The sequence below is a fragment of the Mauremys reevesii genome, linkage group 15, assembly GCF_016161935.1.
Source record: "Mauremys reevesii isolate NIE-2019 linkage group 15, ASM1616193v1, whole genome shotgun sequence".
NCBI lineage: Eukaryota > Metazoa > Chordata > Testudines > Geoemydidae > Mauremys > Mauremys reevesii.
Genome location: NC_052637.1, coordinates 13,656,110 through 13,671,338, shown reverse-complemented (window position 1 = coordinate 13,671,338; position 15,229 = coordinate 13,656,110). Strand labels below are relative to the sequence as shown.

The 15,229-nt window shown below is 41.5% G+C and overlaps 1 protein-coding gene across 1 annotated transcript; it reads left to right on the top strand.

Annotated features, from left to right (window-relative positions):
• Window positions 1–702: 702 nt before the first annotated feature.
• LOC120383050 (L-amino-acid oxidase-like) lies at window positions 703–15,009 on the top strand. Its single transcript, XM_039500686.1, has 7 exons — window positions 703–715; window positions 6,896–7,119; window positions 8,163–8,269; window positions 10,274–10,475; window positions 12,417–12,470; window positions 13,359–13,492; window positions 14,196–15,009. Exons 1-7 carry the CDS (start codon window positions 703–705, stop codon window positions 15,007–15,009), a joined length of 1,548 nt encoding a protein of 515 aa, XP_039356620.1.
• The last annotated feature ends 220 nt before the right edge of the window (window positions 15,010–15,229 follow it).

Genomic DNA, 15,229 nt, shown 5'->3' with positions numbered 1-15,229 from the left:
CTCAGACAATTAGCTTTGCTCCTTGTGTCATGTATAATTGTCTCTGATACCAAATGCACTGCATATTCCTTGTACTAATCCTAGTTATTTACGTGGATTTGCTCCAATTCCATTATCTGGGTGCACGGTAAAATTGGAATATGGAAACACCTGAGCCGTTTGAAATTCAGAGAACTGGGTACTACCCAGAACCATAAGGTCTGATCCAGTGAGGTTCTGAGTGTCCTGAGCAATTTGCAGGACTGGACCCTAAATAAAGACTGGGGAGTTTGTGTCTTTGTTATGGGTCTAGTCAAAGCCATAATTTGCATGGTGATTAAAGTATATGACTATGAAAAAAGCTATAAAGTATCACATACACTATTGGGTTCAGTGGGCATGCTATGGAGGGGGGCAGAAGAAGATGAAGGGGAAAGAAGGTGCTTTCCAGGTAAGAATGGAGGGCTACCAGATTCAGAGGGACTTGAGGAAAGGGCAGAGCCTCTCAACACCCACACATTCTTTGATCCTGAGTCCCATGTACCTGGAACGTGCTGACTCAACCCACAAGCTGTGGTGAATACATCACAGGAGGAAGCCCTTTGATCTCCAAGCTTTATTAGACATGGAGCCATCAGTTCCCTAGAGGCTATTTATCAGCCAGGCTAGTTGTATGTATAAAATCAGAGGGCTCCCTTGATCACTTGAGCTTCCACTTGAGACATGGACAAGTTCTGTGAGTGAAACTTCTCTTAAAACTTTTGCAGATGGATGGGGATAGATCGTCGTTTTGGGAACATTTTACTCTACCAATGATATTCAATTAACTTTTCTGTTTCACATCTTTCTCGTTCTCTTGTTATGGTGTCTTTCTTTCTTTCTTTCTTTCTTTCTTTCTTTCTTTCTTTCTTTCTTTCTTTCTCCGATTATCATTTACTTCTCTTTAAGTGTGGCAGATAACAGCACTAATGGTATATTTTTGGTCGCACTTGGCCTCAGTTACACAGCAAAATCAGTTGTATTGTGGTACGCTGGCGTAATAGCTCTGCTCTGTCCAAACTGGGAACCATTTTTTGTTTCAGAAGGTGGAGGAAGTATCTGGGGTAGGGGGCAGTTTTTCTAGTCCTTGTCTACACTACAAGGGAAATTTGATCTAAGCTATGCAATTTGAGTTACTTGAATAGCGTAACTCAAATCGACATAGCTTAGACTTACTTACCATGGGATCCACACTACACGATGTCAACGTAAGATGTGCTCCCATCGACTCCTCCTACTCTTCTCAATCCGGTGGAGTACAGGAGTTCATAGGAGAGCAATCTAAGGTCGATGCATTGATCACCGCTTGTCAATCCCCTGGTAAGGGTAGACAAGCCCTTAGATTTGATTTTGACCAAGGAAGGGGAATGAGTTGCGAATGCAAATGTGGAAATCTAAATTAATTTTACAGCTGATGAAACTGTATCATATGAAGAATTACTCAGCAGAATATTGATTTGATTTCCAAATAAAAAATGTTCATGGATTTTTTTTATTTGTTTAGAAAGTCATTTTTAATAAAGACTGAATGCTGAATTTTGGGGTTTTCTGTTTGTTTTCAAAAATTGAAATATTTTGGAAAAACTGAAAAATGATTATTTTCATGGGGTTTGGCTTGGTTTTTGGTCAGTAAAACAGAACATTTCCATGAGATTTGGGAGGGGTCAATGCCAGATCCACACTTTGAGTCAGATTACTTGTATAGACTTAGTTGGAGGGGATGATTAGGCTGTGACAATTAGAGACTCATGGTGTACGGTTACAGAGGAGTGGGAGAACATACAGCACTTGTAGGACTTGCTGATGATAATGTGTTGATGATAATCATCCTTTCATTTGACCCTTGACAATGCAGTGAACCTGATGATCCAATGCTTGCGGGAGATCAAGGCATTTATGAGAATTATCTGCTTGAGGTTCATTTCAGATAAGAGAGAAATAGCTTTGGTAGGTTGGGAAAAGCAAACGTAGGAATTGTTCAGCAGTATATCACTGCCCACAATGGAATTGAGATGGACATGACTGGAAAAAATAATAAAAGAAATTGCAGGTGGTTGCTTAGGTCAAAGATTGCTGCTGGATGCTTAGCGGTCTGACGAAGCCATTATATTTGTTTTCCTTTCCTCTTCTACTTGCTTCACTTGCCTGCACACTAATTTCAAATCCATCAGTAAAGCAAAACTGAAATTATGGTGACCATTCCCAACCCACGCATCCTTATGTCCCTTCCTCCAGGAAGATCTTATGGTGTAGAGGGCTCCATTCCATCCCCAAGATGGCTGTTCGTTTCAGCAGCAAGTGAACATGGAACTCACATGGTGTGTAGGACTTTATTCTCCACCAGGATGAATTCCATCCACATTGTTTTTATGTTCCCACCTGAGCTCTGAAGGCAAGTACTCCTGCTTGCCTGTTGATGGATATAACCTCTGCTAAATAATCTCTGGTTGGTGTTTAGCTCTGGCAGACATCTCTAGTTCTGCAGTGTAATAGCAAATATATTGCTGGCATCAGAACTTTTCTCTCCAGCCCAATCATCTCCATGTCAGTCCTATCGCATACAAAAGATAAGAAAAAGGGTGCTGATAATTGCAGAGTAAGAAGAACCTAGGTGTGACTAATATAGCAATCTCCTGGACAAACCTTATGGAATTAAGCAACAATATTTTAGGAGTTCATTGTATTAAAAATGTAAATGTTTATACAGTGTTGTGGGATTGTAGGGAACATTTCTAGGGAGGATACATGGCGAATGAAACTTTGATAAGTGTTATGATCTTCAAAGGACTATTTGAAACAATGTGAATGTTTAAAGTTAAGGGAGTTTCCCAGGAAATCCACAGGGGGAAGGGTATGCAAAATAACACTTCCAGTTGGGCAAGTTCCCAGCCTTTTGAAGCTAAGCCCTGAGGAGGAAAGTGTTGCTACAAATTATCTCTACCCAGATCAAAGACCCTGGCTGTATAAAGGCTGGACTAAACTTTTAATGAGGGTGCTTGTCCTGAGGAACAACTGTTATGAACTTGTGATCACAGAAACCTGCCTTGGTGGGTTTTGTAGGGCTGTTCACCTGCCCTTGCTGGAGTTAAGGTGGTCTCTGGTAAGCTTACTGGCATGCATGTCTAAGTTGTTTTCTTGTTTTGAGTAGGTTTTCTCTGGTTATGTCTACACTGGCAATTGCATGACAAAACTTTTGCCTTTCACAGGTGTTAAAAAACAACAACGCTGAAAGACAAAAGTTTCCAATAACAAGCACCAGTGAGAACAGTACTTTGTCAGCAGGAGCGCTCTCCTGAAGACTACACAAATGCCGATCCTTGTGTGGAGTGGAAGTTTTTTGTCGGCAGGAGAGTCGACAAACAGCAGCTATGCTGTGCGACTTTTAGCGGCACGGCTGTAGGAACACAGCCATGTCACTAAAAGCTGTGTAGTGTAGACATAGCCTCTGTAACACTTTCACCTTAAGAATTAATGTACTTGTTTAGAAAGAGCTTTGTGGTGACTAGTGGACAATTATGCTGTTTATGACGTCTGAAGAGAAAGCAAAGTAGGATTTATGGGCTGTCTGACTTGCTAGGGAATTCTCAGGGTAGGCAGGCAGCTGTGTAGCCTGGAAATACCCCAGTCAGGAAAGAGCGAGATGCAGGGTCTCCACCCAAGAGAGGTGATGTCTGGGGAGCTGTAAGCCTAAGAGTGGGGAAGGGGAAGACACAGTTGCAGTTGCTCTGAACTGTGACACATAATGTTCAGGTATCAGGGGGTAGCCATGTTAGTTTGTATCCACAAAAACAAGAAGGAGTCCGGTGGCACCTTAAAGACTAACCGATTTATTTGGGCATAAGCTTTTGTGGGTAAAAAACTCTTCTTCAGATGCAGTAATGTTCAGTGCCTTCAGCTCAGATCTTCCTGGAGTTCTCACACTGCCACAGGAAATATATTACATAAGTGTTTCTACCTGTGAAGACTCTAAATAATTCCTGGTCTCAAAGGGTTGAATACATTTTGTGCTCAATTACTTTCAATCACTCCGAAATATATGGATCCATCCTCACCCAGAGAGGTGGATTTAATGGTCAGACAATACTGGCTTTTAAGGAAAATTTAAGAGTGCCTTATTCTTTCAATACCACAAAACAAAAATTAAACTTTCCATTTTTAAAATTATATTTCAGTTCTGAAGAAAGGTACTAGGAAACTGAATTCCTCCTCCTGACCACAAAGCTGTGTCTACAGGACAGTTCCTACCATGTTGGAAATTAAGTTATAACAGATTTGTTCCCAGACCTGTTTGTAACCTGGGTCCATTTGGTACTATAAATGAGCCACTAACTATGTCTCCAGACATGGAAGATAGCCCCCCTCCATCTCTTCAATGGCTCAGTTCTTGGGCTGAATTGGAGCTTGGACCAAACATAGCTTTTTGCCTCCCTGATCTGGGGGCTCTCTGTCTGCCAATGGTGTAAACTAAAGGAGGTTCAGAGTTGCTCCACTTTATGCCAAATGAAAACTAGAGGAGGCTCAGACATCTTCTACTTCATCACAGAAATTACAGAATTGTAGGGTTGGAAGGGAACTCAAGAGTTCTTCTAATCCATCATCTCTGTGCTGTGGCAGCACCAAGTATACTTCAACTATCCCTGATAGGTTTTTGTGCAACCTGTTCATAATAACCTACAATGGTGGGGATTCCACAACCTCCCTAGGTAACCTATTTCAAAGCTTGACTGTCCTTACAGTAATGAAGTTTTCTTACTATCTAACCTAAATCTCTGTTGTGACAATTCAAGCTGATTATTTCTTGTCCTTTTCTTAGTGGACATGAGAACAATTGATCATCATCTCCTTCATAACAATCTTTTACCTGTTTGAAGACTGTTATCATGTTCCCCTCAGCCTTCTCTCCTCTAGAACAAACATGCCCTGTTCTTTCAACCTTTCCTCATAGCTCATGTTTTCTTATCCTCTTATCATTCTTGTTGCTCTGCTCTGGACTCTCTCCCATTCATCTAAATCTTTCTTAAAGCATGGTGCCCAAAACTGGTCACAATACTCCAGCAGAGGCCTCACCAGTGCCAAGTACAGCCGAACAATCGGCTCCCGTATCATATATCCAACATGCCTGTTAATACAGAATTACATTTGCCTTTTCACATTGTTGACTCATATTCAGTTTGTGATCCACTATTACCCCTCAGATCCTGTTCTGAATTATTGCTACCCAGGCAGTTTTCCCCCATTTTGTATGTGTACATTTGATTTTTCCTTCATAAGTATAGTACTTTGCACTTGTCTTTATTGAATTCTTTCAGACCAATTTACCAAGATCATTTTCAATTTTCCAATCCCATCCTCCAATGTGCTTTCAACCCCTTCCAGTTTGGTGTCATCTGTCAATTTCATAAGCATAATCTCTACTCCATCATCCAAATCGTTGATGAAAATATTATATAGTACAGTACCGCACAATGACCTCTACAGGACTCCACTGGATACATCCTCTCAGTCTGACAGCAAACCATTGATTCATAGATTCATAGATTCTAGGACTGGAAGGGACCTCGAGAGGTCATCAAGTCCAGTCCCCTGCCCTCATGGCAGGACCAAATACTGTCTAGACCATCCCGGATAGACATTTATCTAACCTAATCTTAAATATCTCCAGAGATGGAGATTCCACAACCTCCCTAGGCAATTTATTCCAGTGTTTAATGACCCTGACAGTTAGGAACTTTTTCCTAATGTCCAACCTAAACCTTCCTTGCTGCAGTTTAAGCCAATTGTTTCTTGTTCTATCCAAAAAAAGTGGCGTCAGGAAACACACTAAACATGTACTGAAACACTGCAAGCGTGTATTTCCACAGGCAGACTCCTTCCTTATACACTTTCAGTACAGTTTTTCAACCAGTTCTGCACCAACCTTATATTCATTTCACCTAGACCATATTTCCTTAGGTGTTTTTTAATGAGAATGTCATGTAGGATTGTGTCAAAAGTCTGACAAAATTCAAGATATATTATGCCATGTCTTGCAAGATACATTTATTTCAGTGGCCTGTGGCCCACAGAGACTGTCAAAGAGCTCTAGGGTATAAAGTTCACCTCTTTTTTGTTCAACAGTGCTGCCTACACTAGCAAGGCAGAGTGGCATAGGTGCTGCTAAAGGTTGCTCTGAACAATACAATAGAATTTAGATTGTTGATTTGATCTTTTAAAGCTCTAACTGGATTGGGAATTGGATATGTGATGAACCACATTATTTGCTGTCTGACACTTAAACAGCTGTGCTCAGCAGGAGAGGGAACTCCTTTGTGCTCTGTGAGAGGGGAAATCTGGGGTTTATATGTTGGAAAAACAGAAGAAAAAATTGTCCTGCACCATGGAAAGGAAAATCAGAACTGAGTTTTTAAATGCTGTGAAGAAGACTCTGGTTCGGTTCCTCAATTCAACCCATGAGGCCAAGTCTTGAAGACCTTATTATTAATCACATCATATGAATTTGTCCTGCACCATTCCCTCACAGGACAGCCAGCCCTCATATCATCAGTTCTCTGTGGGATGCACAAATTTAAATGTATCTATGGGGGCCAGGACCCTCAATGTAGAAAATGTTTGAAGGGGCCATGTGATACTTTAGTTTAGAAGAGTGCATCAACTGTTAGAGGATTTGAGTATTAACTTCCCTTCCCTTCCCTTATATGCTCACTGCATAATAACTCTCCTAGTTTGTTAATACAACTGAGCTACACATTTGAGGGTGCTAGCCTCTTCCTAAAGCTGAGGCACATCATGTCAGTGACATTACTGAGCTCCATGTTCTAAGAGAAAGAGTTTCTTTCACTTTTTGTGTCATCTGTTTTCTTTGTATATCTGTCTCTAGTATTTCTTCAGCTCTTCCTCCTTGTGGCATTCCCGAGCTTGGAGAGCCTGCCTGGCCATCTGAAGAAGTGGGAACAATGCTTCGATGACCCTGACTATGACGAACTGGTGGATATTGCCAAAAACGGATTGGAACAAAAGTGTAATTCAAAGAAGGTGGTGATTGTTGGGGCAGGAATCAGTGGACTCACAGCTGCCAAATTGTTGAGAGATGCTGGTTGTGAGGTAATTCTATCAACTGAGAGGAGCCAGAGAAAGGCCAGGGAGTCAGTGCTCCCTTGAAATAGTCTTATTGTTTCTTTTTCATAGCATTAATAGTGCAGAAGAACCAAAGGAGGTGACCTTAAGTAAGCTGGGTGAACAAAGAACAAAGAAAGATGGCAGAATTTTTTTTTTCATTTCCAGACAAAAAGTTAATTGACTTAAACTTAAGGTTGTTAGAGGAATAACAACATAAACAAAAGAAAAAATAATAATGTTGTAAGAAAATAAGCCCTGCAATCACTGTATTTTATGAAGATGGTAATTAGTTAAGGAAATGTTCCAAAAGACTCAAACAGTTCACCATAACCCCTTTATAGGCCACGTTTCTAACAAAATGTTCTGTGTGTGAAAATGGATATTAGCCATCCAATTACAACCTTAATTTGCAACCTTGTCTTTTTTGTTTGTTTTGTTTTTCCAGAAAGCTACTCTCTTGGCCTTCCTGTAGGCCTTGGGAAAGACTGAAATCCACTATCCCCCTACCTGATGCCTACACATCCACAACTCTCCCTCTAGATAGCACCCAACAACTACAGCCCACTCAATCCTGGAAAAATCAACAGAGATCCGTTATGCACTTATACTGTAATTGCTTAGTTGTTGTACTAAACACTCTGTCATTGAAAATCTGGTATTTATAATACATTGGAAAGGCTACTATTAGTGTAAAACCCACCATATTAGAATTTGATCCTTGAGCTCTCAGTTTAGGAATACATTTCTATTTGAAAAGCTGCTTGAGCACATACCTACTTTAAGCACATGCTTACTTTGAGCACATAATTACTTTGAGCACATGCTTAAATCCTAGGGAGTTCAAATTCAAGTTTAGCACATACTTACTCGCTTTCCTGAATCAAAGCCTGGGTGCTTACTTACTGTCCAAAATTACTTTCATGAAATATTAATTTTATTTCTGTGATGACCAAATCAACCTTTACCATACAAGAGAGAAATATACTGATAAGGGATTGAAAATGAGGGCCTGTGTTCCATGTTCCTAGGTTCTGATTCTGGAAGCCAGTGGCCGCTTGGGAGGACGCATCGAGACCTATCGAGAACGAGATTGGTACATGGATCTGGGACCCATGCGTTTGCCAAAGCATCACAGGTAATATACAGTTCACCCTGCTCAGCCACCAACCTTGTTCAGAATAGGGGAAAGGCCATTTTAAAGATTTTTATGTTACTTCCTATGGGAAAAAATCTTTGGAGGTGCAGATTTGAATAGTTAAAATGCCCCTGTATTCTCTCGTGTGGACTACAAGCACTGCGTTGAATCATCAGCCTATCTGCAGGAAGGAGAAAAATTTGAGCTGTTACTCTTTTTGCACAAAGGGGCTGGGAATGGGTGGGCAGAAGCAGGGAGTGGGTTTAGTAATGGCTCGCTACTGCACCAGCCAGTGCAGCTAAATGACCAGAGAGATCCCAGGTCCCAGGACTGCTCCAAATTAATTCCCCCAGAAGCAAAAGGGGAACCAAAGATTTGGCCCCTGTCTGCAACTGCCTGAGCTGTGGCTGCTCAGGCAGTCACAGACAATCATTTCATTTCAAGCCTGCCAACCAAATTGATACATTTTGATTTGGGAATGTCTAGATGTTTTGACATTTATGTTCAGAACCTTTCATCACACTTTGGGATGAAAACAACATTTAAATAATCAGGTTTCAGAGTAGCAACCGTGTTAGTCTGTATCATCAAAAAGAACAGGAGTACTTGTGGCACCTTAGAGACTAGCTAATTTATTTGAGCATAAGCTTTCGTGGGCTACAGCCCACTTCATTGGATGCATAGAATGGAACATACAGTAAGAAGATATTTATACATACAGAGAACATGAAAAGGTGGAAGTGTGCATACCAACTATAAGAGGCTAATTAATTAAGAGAAGCTTTGATCAGCAGGGGAGAAAAACTTTTGAAGTGATAATCAAGATGGCCCATTTTGGACAGTTGACACGAAGGTGTGAGGATACTTTAACATGGGGAAATAGATTTAATTAGCATGATGACCGAGCCATTCCCAGTCTCTGTTCAAACCTAAGTTAATGGTATCTAGTTTGCATAATTATATGCAAACTATATGCAAACTATTGCGTAACTATATGCAAACTATATAACTATATGCAACTATATGCAAACTATTGCATAACTATTGCATAACTTTTCACGTTCTCTGTATGTATAAATATCTTCTTGCTGTATGTTCCATTCTATGCATCCGATGAAGTGAGCTGTAGCCCACGAAAGCTTATGCTCAAATAAATTTGTTAGTCTCTAAGGTGTCACAAGAACTCTTGTTGTTTTTATGAAAATATCAGTATTTCTCTTGGGATAGGATAACAGTTTTCACAAACAGCTCTGCTTATGAGTCTGCTGCTGTCTTACCCTGTAGCTCAACCACAGCAGGGTTTTGTTTTAAATCCTTAGGTCCCAGGTTCAATCTTTGCAGATACACCCCCTAGTAGCATTATTACAAATACATCTATATATCTGATCTTTTTTTTGCTCTGAAGAATTTTAGGAACGGGCCGCTTTTGCTGTCATGTGTCTTGTAATGAGTGAGAAAGAGCCTGATTTTACAATTAGTAGATGTAATACTTGATCATTATGTGTAATCACTGAAGTAAATGGGACTGTTCTGATTGGAAGAGATGGTCAACATTTTTCAAGCAAAAAGTATTTTTCATTGAAAAATGGCATTTGCTGTTTTTACCAAAGTTTTTCATGACACATTTACCTAATTTTTTTATTGGAAACATAAATCATTATTTAAATACTTATCAATGTTGCTCATTTACTGAAAACTTGGGTTTGTAGTATATTTTCCTCCCATTTTTTTAATTAAAAGGTTGTGAAATTGAGTCTGATGTGAGCCCTGCAAAACTGAAATAACGTCAATATTTCAAAAATTTTCACAATTGAAAAAAGTTTACAGCACTAGTTGCATGAGTGTCTTCAGGTGAAATATATCTTTAGGGTCATATACCCACAAATAATTTCAGTTACTTAGGTAGGAGCCATCTGATTTTTGTTAGAGGATCATATATGAGCATATAACATTCTTTCACATTTTTAACATTTTCTTTTTTTCTCCTCTTTCCTTTATCTCTAGGATTGTGCGTGAATTTATTAAACAATTTAAACTTAAACTGAATACATTCTATAATACTGATGCGAATGCCTGGTATTTGGTTAACAATGTCAGAGCAAGATATAAAGATGTGGAACAAAACCCTAATATCTTGCGGTACCCCGTGCATCCCTCAGAGAAGGGAAAATCTGCCACTCAGCTTTATGAGCAGACACTGGATAAGGTATGTGTGTTGTGGAATGGACTCAGGTACCGTAGGTAGGTCTTCACTTCAAAGTTAGCATGGGCTGTTCATCAGATTTTGGCCCTAAACCTGTCTCATCCACACACACAAAACCATCTCGCTCAAGTTGAAGAGTCCTTTCAACCCAGGCTAGCTGGCAGAGCTTGGGTTTTAGGTGCTGACCTGCCTGAGAGACAGTGCTTAATTTGTGCCAGGGCTTGCCAAGACTGATCCCTGGCACCTCTAGGCTAGGAAGTTCATAACCCTGGCATTACTGGGCTTGCTACCTCAGTTATGAATGTAAAAAACAATTGCTTGAACATTTCATTAAAAATTAAGCCCTGCTGAGAGGAGTAGGGCTTAGAACACACCCCTCTCCTTTGCATCTCCCATTGGCTCATTTAGGTGACTTGGCATGCTAGCTTTCATGGTTCCCATTCTTGGGTGTTATCTCATTCCATTCATCAGGTAGGACCCTGAACATCTAACTCAGACTTTGTGAATCCCAGTGCATTTCTAGGCACCTACTTGTTAGGTATTGCAATGCTGAGCATGCAGTGCCTAAGTCCCTGTGGAATCTAGGCCCAGATGTTTAAAGATAACTGACTGAGGAGCCTACATCTCATATTAAAAAGGGATTTAGGTGTTTAGGATTCCCATAGATAGTCAATGGGATTGAGATGATTAAGTGTGGGATTCACAAAGATATTTAGGCTCCTAACTCCAATAAATTACAAAGGGAGTTAGGTACTTAAATCACTTTGTCAATCGCACCATCTCAAAATGAGACTTAGTCTCCTAAATCAGTGTGTCAATGAGCACAGCAATGTCAATGTGGACCCTAACACCTAGTGTTTTTTTCACAAGACCGACGTACCTAACTCCCACTTATTTAAATGACAATTAGATTGCTAAATGCTTTGTGAATCCCAACCCAAAATGCTCAAAAAAAATGCCAGGTGGTTGGTGGCTGGATCTCTGATGCCTAAATAATGAAATCTGCCCCCCCCCCCTAGTACCTAAGTATGAAATGAAAATGGAAGCCCCCAAATTAATGTAATTAATGTAACTACTACTTTTGAAGTTTGTTTATTTTATTTTTTTTTTTTTTAGTCTGAGTGAAAACAGTTCAGTTAGCTAGAGAACTGTAGAAGTGGAAAACAAAAAGCTACCTTGCCCTTATTAAAAAGATCTTGTTAACAGCTCTTTCACCTGAGAGGTCATTTCATGTCCCTCCCCTTTGTTCATATGCACTAGGATACTGTCTTTAGGTCCTACCAAATTCATGGTCCATTCTGGTCAATTTCATGGCCATAGGCTTTGAAAATTAATCAGTTTCATGTTTTCAGATGTTTACATCTGAAATTTCATGGATTGGTAACCCTGGGGGGTTCCGATCCAAAAGGAGGCTGGTGGGGATGGGGGGGCCAGTGTTGCAAAGCTGTTGTAGAGGGATTGTGGGATTGCCACCCTCACTTCTGTGCTGCCTTCACAACAGCACACCCTGGAGCTTTCTGCAGCTGCAAGAGGTTTCTGGAGGTGGAGGTTGGTCTGATCTCCCCTGTGCTGCCGGGAGTGCCCCAGCTGGGGGTTCCTAGCTGCTAGTCTTGGCTGGGCTGTGGGGGGTGGGGCGGGGTTCCTGGTGTAGCTATCCAGAGGTGGGTCTGATCTCGCCCCCAGAGTGGTTGCACAGGGGAAGGATAAATCACATCCCTCCCCAGCCCAGAGGAGACTAGCAACTGGAGCCGGGGGGCCAGTAAGAGACGTGTCCCTCTCTCTGATTCCACTGGCCATGACCCATTTTTCATGTCCGTGAATTTGGTAGAGCCCTCGTCTTTAAGTACATAATCACATAGGGGTGGGGGGTGGGGGGGAAGGGGAAGCTTTAAAGGCAGAGCCATGATCATGAAACAAATGACTGTTTTCTTGGTTGCTGCCCAGGTGACAACAGACTGCAATGCTCTGAAAGCGAAATATGACTCTTTTTCCACCAAGGTAATTGAAGTTGGCATTCCAGTATCTTTGAATCTAAATGTTTCTGGTTTCCTAAACCTTTCATTACGTTAGCCAATAGAACTCCTTGCAGTATAGATCTTGCCACATGCACACAGTCATGGTAGGAGATAATGCATCAGACTTCTCCTAAAGATCCTGGCTGGCCAGAGGTAGTACATTCTGCTCATGGGTCTTCAGGGGGCACCACATAGTTCCCCATTTTTCTTCCTGGCTCTGCTTTCTGGCAAGATGAGGGCAGGGACATGGATCCATGTTATCTCTCCTTCTCTCTACCCAAAACACCAACCCATAGAAAGCAAGCAGTCTTGGTGCTCCCATACACCCAGTGTTTGAGTCATGAAGACAGGACTGTCCCCCACTCCTCTGTAACAGATTTAGCATCTCTTTTTCCCATACCAGCTGACATCCAGTTTTGTATCCTCATCCACAGTTATTTGAATGAGACAACCTTCCTCTGTCTCCCTCCCACTGTTACTTTTACCCTATAGGAGGTGTTGTCTGGACCATAGTTCTCTAATCCAAGGTAATTAAACTGTGGTATGGACAGTATGGATGAAATCCTGTGCTCACTGAAGTCAATGGCAAAGCTCCCATTGACTTCACTGAGATCAGGATTTCATCCTGTGAATGGAAAGGGGTGAGGGATTGTGTCTTGAAAGTGAGCATCAACCTTACTTTAATGATTGGTTACAAGGAAGCAGACAAATCACGCAGGGGGGTAGTGAATAGGTTGGACCACTGCCCATCCCTAATGCATACTGAATAATTTCTGTGCTCATCTGCCATGGAATATCTCTTCGGCTGTCGCTTCTAAATGAGGATATAATATGCATGCACCTTCCACCCTCTCCACTCTTCCCCACCCAGGAGTATTTAATTAAAGAAGGACATTTAAGTAGAGGAGCCATCGACATGATCGGTGACTTGCTGAATGAAGACGGTAGATTTTACATGTCATTTCTTCACTCAGTCATGGCTCATGTTACCTTCTCCAACAACAGGTGAGAAGAAATGAATCTATTTACTTGCTTTATATTTGGAAGAACATGTGCCTGTGGTAGGATCTGTCTATCTAACCATCCATATTTAAATACCTCTGCAACCTCATTCTATCTCATCCATCTATCATCCCTTCTATCAATGCAGCTGGTACCTTCTTTCACAAAGGCACTGTTGTTCTCAGTAGTCACAGAGGGTATGTGCATAATTCACTAGCCATGAAATGCAAAGATGCCTTCACACAGAGTGAGCAGGACATTACTGAAAGAGTCCATGGCTTCTAGCTGGGTGGGTTCCTATGGAATTCAATAATTAACTCGAGTGTATGTGCTCTGGGCATATTGGGGCAGAGCTCTGTTGTATCTCACAAACCCTTTTGTTAAATGTCCCCAAATTAAAATCACTAATTCTACCCACAATCCTATAAAACATACCTAATTCCAAGGCAATGTGAGTAACCAGGAGGTTCTAGAGCATTTGGAAGAGTGAATCTTTAATCATAGAACTGGTCTTCACCTTAACTGCAGCAGACCTGGCACTCTGCTAGAAGATAGAGTTGGAGAATCAGTGGAGGGTAACTTGTATCTTCAGCTGTGAAGCTCCTTACAGCTCTCCTCATAATTCTTCTTCTTGTGAAATTAATTCCCATAACTTGTCAGAGGATGTCATTGTTTTACCATAATCTCTTTTCCCTCTTTCTTTCAGTTACGATGAGATAACGGGGGGATTCGATCAACTTCCTAACGCTTTCTACCAGTATATTCATGGGAGTATTCGGTTTCACTCTGCAGTAGTGAAGATACTAACCAAGGGTGAACAAGTGATAGTGTCTTACCGTAGGGCAAACACATCGGACCTCCTATCTGTGACAGCCGACTATGTCCTTGTCACAACCACGGCAAAGGCCGCACGGCTCATTAAATTTTCTCCACCTCTTTCTCCTCTCAAGACCCATGCCCTGCGCTCCATTCACTACGCAAAGGATGTCAAGATTGCTTTGGCCTGTACTAAAAAGTTTTGGGAGAAGGATGGTATCCATGGCGGGAGATCAATCACTGATCGCCCATCCAGATTCATCTACTACCCCAACCACAATTTCCCAAGTGGCCTGGGCGTGATCCTGGCTTCCTACACTTGGGGCGATGATACTGAATTCTTTACTCCCCTCGATGACGAAAAGTGTGTTGATGTGGTGCTGGAGGACCTGGCAAAAATCCACCAGCTGCCCAAAGATTATATCCAGCGTGTCTGCAATAAATATGTGATCAAGAAATGGGGCCTGGACAGATATTCCATGGGCTCATATGTTTCCTTCACCCAGTATCAATATGTCGACTACTCCAAGGCTCTATTTCAGAATGAAGGGAGAATCCATTTTTCAGGAGAACTCACGGCCCAGCCTCATGCCTGGATTGACACCGCTATGAAATCTGCTGTGAGAGCAGCCAGGAACATCCATGCTGTTATTAACGCCTCACCGAGGCAGCAGCAACATGAGCTGAAGGAAAATGAACTTTAATCGATTCAATAACCATAATAGTGAGGGTGTTTGGGGAAGGGACAAATGAACCAGCTAGCACTTGGGGAATTAAAAATTGCACCACTAATCACCATGCACTACTTGATTGTTACCTGAGGTTCAGCCCTGAAGGGGCGATGCATAAATTGCCTGCACCAGCATTAGACTGTAAAAGCAGCAAAGAATCCTGTGGCACCTTATAGACTAACAGATGTTTTGC